The 8,213-nt window shown below is 39.1% G+C and overlaps 1 protein-coding gene across 1 annotated transcript; it reads left to right on the plus strand.

The window, feature by feature from the left end:
* The first annotated feature begins 335 nt into the window (after positions 1-335).
* Positions 336-2,425, plus strand: LOC129025903 (testis-specific chromodomain protein Y 1-like). The gene is made up of 2 exons (XM_054473458.1): positions 336-1,927; positions 2,362-2,425. The coding sequence occupies exons 1-2, from the start codon at positions 336-338 to the stop codon at positions 2,423-2,425; spliced, it is 1,656 nt and encodes a 551-aa protein (XP_054329433.1).
* Positions 2,426-8,213: the final 5,788 nt, after the last annotated feature.

An 8,213-nucleotide genomic window follows, 5' to 3' on the forward strand; every position in this document is an offset into this window, starting at 1 on the left:
TAAGATTAGAATCTTCCATACAATCATCATAGCAACCACAATTAAACAAACAAACACAAAAGAGTAACAGGCAGGGACAAAGCTTTCTGTTCTACACCAGAAGGTTGTGGCTGTGGATTTAGCTACTCTCACCTGAGGCTACTGGGCAAGCTGTCATGCACCATAGCATAGCTGCTATTTCACACAATTTTCACTACACCAGTGGTGATGAAATAGAAGAGGTTCATCCATATGCAGAACCTGGTGAAGAACTGGAGGCAGAAAGGAGTGGCTATGTGGAGACACAACTGAAACAAAGTTGGTACAGCAACTGCTCCAATCCTGTGTCTTTCCTCATGGCTTCCCAGGAGTTTGAGGTTGAAAGTATTGTTGACAAAAGACGAGATAAAAATGGGAATACAGACTATTTGATTCGGTGGAAAGGTTACGACCAACAGGATGACACTTGGGAACCAGAGCAGCACCTCAGGAACTGTGAAAAATGTATACTTGATTTTAATAGACGACAGACTGAAAAAGAGAAAAAACTGACATGGACTAGAACCAGTAGAATTTTTTCAAACAATGCCAGAAGAACTTCTAGATCTACAAAAGCGAGCTATTCTAAGAACTCTCCTAAAACGCAAGTGACTGATAAACACTACAGGTCCAAAAACAACAAGTTATTTGCTGCCAGCAAGACCGTTAGGAGAAAGGCAGCTTCACTTCTCTCTGACACACAGAATATGGAGATAATAAATTCAACTATCAAGACCCTTGCACCGGAAAGCCCCTTTAACGACCAGAAAATTGTGAGTGACTTTCAGAAACTCGAGAAACTGTACCCTATTGCAGCAGATCAGCAGGACACGGTGGTCTTCAAGGTGACAGAAGGGAAACTCCTCCAGGACCATTTGTCACGTCCTGGTGCAGAACAGCCTGGAATAGAGAACAAGACTCAGATACACCCACCAATGTCGCAGATGTCTGGCTCAGTTACTGCTTCAATGGCCACAGGTTCAGCTACCCAAAAAGGTATAGTGGTATTAATAGACCCATTAGCAGCCAATGGAACAACAGACATGCATACCTCAGTTCCAAGAGTGAAAGATGGGCAAAGAAATATTACTGATGACAGCAGAGACCAGCCTTTCATCAAGAAGATGTACTTTACCATAAAGCTAACAGAAAGTGCCAGCACATACAGAGACATTGTAGTGAAGAAAGAGGATGGATTCACCCAGATAGTGCAATCAACTAGATCCACAGAAAGAAATGCACTGAATACAGAAGTAATTAAAGAAATAGTTAATGCTCTTAATAATGCTGCTGTGGATGACAGCAAGCTCATGCTGTTCAGTGCAGCTGGAAGTGTCTTTTGCTGCGGTCTTGATTTTGGGTACTTTGTGAAGCACTTAAGGAACAACAGAAACAGAGCAAGCCTTGAAATGGTGGATACCATCAAGAACTTTGTGAATACTTTTATTCAATTTAAAAAGCCTATTGTTGTGTCAGTCAATGGCCCTGCCATTGGACTAGGTGCATCCATCCTGCCTCTTTGTGATCTCGTGTGGGCTAATGAAAAGGCTTGGTTCCAAACCCCTTATACGACCTTTGGACAGAGTCCAGATGGCTGTTCAACTATTACATTTCAAAAAATGATGGGTAAAGCATCTGCCAATGAAATGTTATTTGCTGGGCGAAAGCTGACAGCACGGGAGGCATGTGCCAAAGGCCTGGTCTCTCGGGTATTTTTGAGTGGAACTTTCACCCAAGAGGTTATGATTCAAATTAAGGAGCTTGCCTCATATAATCAAATTGTACTGGAAGAATCTAAGGCCCTTGTTCACTCTAATATTAAGTTGGAGTTGGAACAGGCCAATGAGAGAGAGTGTGAGGTGCTGAGGAAGATCTGGAGCTCAGCCCAAGGGACAGAATCCATGTTAAAGTATGTTGAAAATAAAACTGATGAGTTTTAGTTGTCAGTCTGTCTGCTCAGGACACGAGAACTAAGCTGAACCAAATGTATCATGAGTTGCAAGATGCCCTAATCCATCTTCATAGCCCAAAACAGTTTCACCCATAGCTAAGGCTTGGAAAAAGAACCGGAAATGTCCAAGCCAGGTATTTAAATTTTTACATCATTTTTGAGCGCTCTAGCTTTAAAAGAAGTAATAAAACAGCTTGTTTGCCCAAATGTGGTTATTTTACGCTCACATAAGCCCAAATATAAAAGCAGACTGTTGGGTAATAGATTCTTCTTGGAAGCCCTAATGTGTATCTATGGCTACTACTATATGTAAGACCCGAGTCATGATTTATTGGATGTTTATGACAGAGAATCATGTAATAATGTTCATTTTTCTTACTTTTATATGCTAGAATACCTCTAGTGGGTTATAAGGCAGCCTTAGCTTCCCTCCCAGAAGGACACAGAACTGTATGAGATGGTGCCCTTGACTTTACAGTGGCACAAGCACTTCAGAGACACACAATTATAAATTAAAAGACTTTTCTTTTAGAATAAATATTTCTGGCACAAAATTCACTGAAGATCATTCTCCTAAACTGAACATATGACTAGAATTTGTGGTGAGATATCACTTGATTTTATTTTCCTTTATAAATGTCTAGTTCTTACCCAGTTAACAAAAGAAAACTTTATCTCTCTAAAGTAAAACTTGTTGCACCGTTCTGGTGAATTATGGAATCATTTTTGTGGAAATATCCAGGTTCTAATGTTTGTAATGTGCAGATTTATGTTACCTTAGAGTGTGCTCCAGTTAATAAGTTAAAATTCTGGACACATTATTAAAGGCAGAAACTTCTTTCAAAACAAAGACACCTACACTCTGTACGGCCTTTAAAATTATCAGTGTCTCTTTTTATGAGCACACAAATTTCTAGAACACTGCATGTGTTCAGTTACCCAAAAGCTCTATGAATACTGTCTTGCTGATTTTTATCGAGGCTCCATTACATAGACACAATTGAATAATCCACTGGCCGCTGGTGATGAATGTCATCTGTGTCACAAGATCTCTATGGTGTCGCTTCACCAGTCAACAGTCTCTGTGGATGATGTCACCTTTGTGCAAGTTTCTCTTAAGCCTGCTTGTCTAATTTTACACACCCATCTTACAGCCTGCACTCAACTCAAACTATGGGCTTAGGTTTCAATTTGCTATGGATGTGCCAGGCACAGAATGGAGGCAGATGCATGAGTGAGTGTTGGTTGAGTCCAGCCACTGCACACAGCTTTGCATGTTATCTGTGATGAGGTAAGCAGGTCAGGTGCTGGTACAGGTGACAATTCCCTGCAGATCTTTAGGTGAATCAGGCATACCACAAGCTTTCTCTTCTGCAGGCACTGAAGAACGCAGTGTCATCCAGAAAAGAAGAAATGCCAGAAAATGCAAAGACCCAAAGACGTCATCTCAGCCCTGGCTTGGGAAAGGTTTAGATCTGGGATATCTAAAGGGCAAATGTCCTGCTTTCTTTTTTCTTCTACTTTTCTTTTTTTCTTTTTCTTATCTATGGGATCACTATGGCTTAAATTAGGTTTTTCAAAGGGGTCTGTCTCTCTTTCTACTGGAGATTAGGATCTTGTCTTTTCTTCACTGTTTCTCTCTTTGACTGCTTTTCTCTCTTTGACATGCTATAGAAGAAATATGTTTTGGCCCAGCATCTTTCTGTTGACTATAGGGCTATTTGTCAGAAACAGTAAGATTTTGGCTTAGCAATAACATAACGTCTTCCTATTTAAGACCCCCAAAAAAGGGCTAGATATTAGAAAGGCTCTATATATGTATTGATGTATCATAAAACTTCCCCAGGTCTTACTTTATTTGTTTAAGGCACTGTAATGAAAAAGAAACTTGCATTTTACTGGTCCCTCATTCATTGGGCATTTCCTATAGGGGTAGTAAGGAACATGGAAGGTTGGATGTAAAAACTGGAAAAGTTGATGATGATGTGACTAAAAGATGCTCTACATCAGGAAGATGAGAAAACCTGGAGTAAGAAAATTTTGTTTTGATTGTTTCCAGGGAGAATGTTTCTCTGATATTTGTGAGTTGTTTCTTGTGGGCTTTTCTGATATGACTGCTAAGAAGGCACGTACAATTTTACAATATTTACAATGATGTCGGGTGTTTCACAGGGCAAAAAGCCTTGCACATAGGAAACTTCAAACAATGTGCCTTCGACCCTCAGAAACTTTCTAGGTCTTCAATAGTATTGACAAAGAAAAGCTACATAGTTGTGGTGGATTATTGGGAAAATTTCCACAGGCAGAGAAGCAGCCTGGACTATCAGGCTGCAGACAGAATTTTAAGAATCCTGTACGATCCCGTGGTGCAAGCAAATAATTTTTTTTAAAAGCCCAACTTTGTGTGTGTGTGTGCTTAAGACATGCCCACAGCTACTCAGATAAAAAAACAAGACCCCACATTAAAATGTTGTGTCTTTTGTGTAACCAGATTGCTTCCAGGAAATAGTCTCTTTTTCAGAACATGTCCATATTGGACTCCAGTGTGTTACAAAGGGCACCTTATGTTACTAAACACGCTTCAGGCCCTGAGCCAAATTTCTGTAAATTATCATTTTAGCCTCTGGTCCCATGCCAAGGTCCTGGGCCATGCTTTCACTTTAGCTCCTGTGTGGCGCAGGGCCAAGTTCCTGAGCCAAGCTGAGTCATTGCATCAGCTATTAATAGTTCCAGGCACAAGGACCCAGGAAAGATAAGTAGTGCTTTTTTCAAAACTAGTTAGTACATTTTCTTTCTTCTGAGTCCATAAAAATATCAGACTCTTTCTCAGAGTGGGCAACTGACTCTACTCCACCAGAAGTTAACATATTACACATTTGCTATCATCTCCCCTTTTGCATTCATAATTTTTAATTTTCTTGAGATTAAAAAATCTGTGTGTCACCTGATAGATTTTGGTTCACAGGGGCACAGCAAGGTTTGTTTTTGCTTCATGGACTGGGAAAGGCTTTAATTAAAAAGGTCACTAGTAGCTGGGCATGGTGGCTCATGAGTGTTATCACAGCACTTTGGGTGGCCAATGCGAGCAGATCACAAGGAGATCGAGATTGAGATGATCCTGGCTAACATGGTGAAGCTCCCATGAAGTCTATTAAAAACTCAAAAAATTAGCAGCATGTGGTGGTGGGCAGCTGTAGTTACAGCTACTTGGTAGGCTAAGACAAGAGAATGGCATAAATCCCAGAGACGGAGCTTGCGGTTACCCAAGATCTTGCAACTGGACTCCAGCTTAAGTGACAGAGTGAGAATCCATTAAATAAAAAAGGTGAGTAGGAGTGCAATTCCAAACTACTTACATTCATATCTGCAGCTTGTCCTTTATTTACATTCACATCTGCCCCTTGTTCTCAGTTTTTGTTTGTTTGTTTTTGTTATTTGTTTTCTCTTTTTTTAATTTCTGAAGAGCAAAGAAAGCTCTGGGCAAGTGCCAGGTAAAATCCAATAGATTGCCTGCCATTCTTACAAAGCTTAGGAGAAAGGGGTGTTGGGAGACACATTGGCAGTCTCCTTTCACCCTCTGCTGTTGAAAATGTTGCCTCTGTTCCAACCATTTTCTTTCACAGAGGATCCAGCTGTCACATAGGACTGAAAGGATATCTAAGTTAATTGAAGATTTCTGGATAAGACTATATCACAGTGTTATGTGAAGGCCTCAAAACTAACTCCAGTTTCTGGCAGTCTATCAGAGTGTTGCCACCAAAAATTTCAGGCTTTTCTGTGGCATTTTATTTATTTATTTTTTGTCATTGTGTGGCTAATGTCCCTCCTGTTTCTTCTTTGTATGCAATGTTGCGATCTGGGGATGTAAGCTCACTGGTAAAAGTCAGTCATTAGAAATATAATTCAAAGAGTTGCTATTTTGTGATTTTTTTCTTTCAAATAGGAAGAATTCAAAATTTTGATCTAAACATTTTTATTTGATAAGGATCTTTTTGTCCACTGATGACAGATATTCACATCACCACAAGGGAATGGCATACATTCAAATAAAATTTCTCTTTTTGGCTGGTTATTTCTCTTTAAAAAGCTCCACACAACCATATATATCTAAAGAGTTTCTTTGTGAGACACATCTTTTTTCTACAGAGACACATACTGTGGGGACAGGTGATAGAGGGTTAACCTTCTTTTTCTAACTTTTGAGTGTATAAACCTGGGATTCAGCATTTTCATGGAACATTTTAGATCTTAAAATGCAACCTAGTGAAATGAGTTTTTTCTCTGTGGGGAAGCCTTGCCAGTTCTTTGCACAAAACCCTTGGTTTTTTAACTCTTCTCTCTCCTATATCTCTCTAACAGTAATAAGGCTCTGTGCCCTATCAGTAAACAGAAAACTTCCACTTTCAATAATCAGAAAGAAGGTGCCTTTGAGAGACACATTTTAGCTAAGTACTGTCTTATGAAAGCCAGCCATACAAGCTTTACTTGTTTTGAGGCACACCTTCTTCCTCCAGCAGCCATGACATTGAAACTAACAGAGAATTTTATGTTTCAAAGTCAATCGATCTTAATTCCTGCAATTTCAATATTTTTTCTAAGCCATAGCAAGGGAAGCCACAAATAGCATTAAAATTCTTACTCTATACAAGTGTCTTGCTAGAATCCAATGACTATACCATCTTTTTTTTTAGGTTCCCAAGTTACTTTGGTTATCTTCTGGGTTGAGTAATCTTAAGAAATCAACCAGGAGTCACCAGTGGAGAGCTAAAGCCTGTGCAGGTAAACGTTACTTGTCCTGGTCTCTAGCTCCTCCGGAACTGTGGGTGAAGGTTTAGATTGCATCCATGGGGGACAACTATGTCAGTCACCAGACTCAGAAAAGACAAGAGGAATGCAAAATCAAGGAATATCCTATCTTTCTATTCAGTCAGGGCTATTTCAAAAGGGGGAAAAAGATAATAGGAAGATTTTTTTCTATATTTCTTTAGAAACTTCACAAACTGTCTGCAGTGTGAACCTCTCTAGATTACTGTCTGAAACACAGAAATTTCATTGACTGTGAGACTCTGAAAAAAGAAAGTGGCTTATTTATGTTATTTTTTGCTCAAGGGCACGACAGACCTAACAACTCCAGGACAGACATACCTAGCTTTCTGAGGGAAGTGTTCATTTTAGTACTATTCAACAGATACATCTTTTCTTCAGATGGCAAAGAAAAGAGGTTGATTTTTTCTTTTTTTATTCAACCTTGCTTTGACTTGGGAGAAAACCCAGATCTTTCTAAGCATGGTAAAACTGACTCTGCCATCTTGGCAGTGATAACAGGCAAGTTTCAAAGAGATAATTCATTAAGTCAGAGACAAGCCCCTGAGGAACACTCAAATATATCTTCTAAATGCCATACATGCCACCCTCATTTAGAACCTCCAATAGCCTTTTCATCAGCTTGTCTTCTTGTGTCACTAAAGAAACCCCAAACTCACTGTTGCCCCTGCAGAAAATACTCCATAGATGTGATGCTTGTATAGTAGAAATTTTCTTCTCATTGTAGGGACTTAGATAAAAAAAAAGAAAAACTTAAGCAAATGTCCCCTGACGACCCCAGTGGACATACAGAGATATTTCAAAATCTAACTCAAGTGCTTAATCATACCTGAATAGATGGTACATTACTCCTAAACCAAACCCTAGCTGTTGCCATAAAGCACACAGCTTTACAGAGAGCAGAGTTATCCGTGGATGAACCACATGTCTTTTCCAAAATCTTGAAAAAGGGAGGGTGGAAAGGAAAAAATTTGAACTGATAACAGAATTCTTATTCGTAATAGGAGAAGATGGACTGCTGATAACTCGATTGGAATCTTATTGATCCTATAGCAGAGCGAAAAAAATTAGTGAGCCTACTGGAAGGCTTATTAGTGAACAGTACAAAACTTCATAATTCCTCTAAACTATTCATAATAGGTTAAAAACACATAAAAATTATAGAGGCTTTTTAAAAATCCTGAGAGATGCTTTAGTGAAACCCATGTTCCTACTTCCCTATTGAGTTAAGATAAAGTTAATCTTAAGAGAAAAGTTTATTACTCAAACAGACCCTGACATCAAAAGAAAGCTGCAAAAATATGTCATAGGTTCAGATAATATTGTTCTTTTAACAATGCACCAGGATGTAACAGCCTTTCTTTCCTTTCAGATAACACTAAGAGTCTTTTCTTTTACATTTAAGAAAATTAAGGTTTGT

This window comes from Pongo pygmaeus, chromosome Y, assembly GCF_028885625.2.
Source record: "Pongo pygmaeus isolate AG05252 chromosome Y, NHGRI_mPonPyg2-v2.0_pri, whole genome shotgun sequence".
Lineage (NCBI taxonomy): Eukaryota > Metazoa > Chordata > Mammalia > Primates > Hominidae > Pongo > Pongo pygmaeus.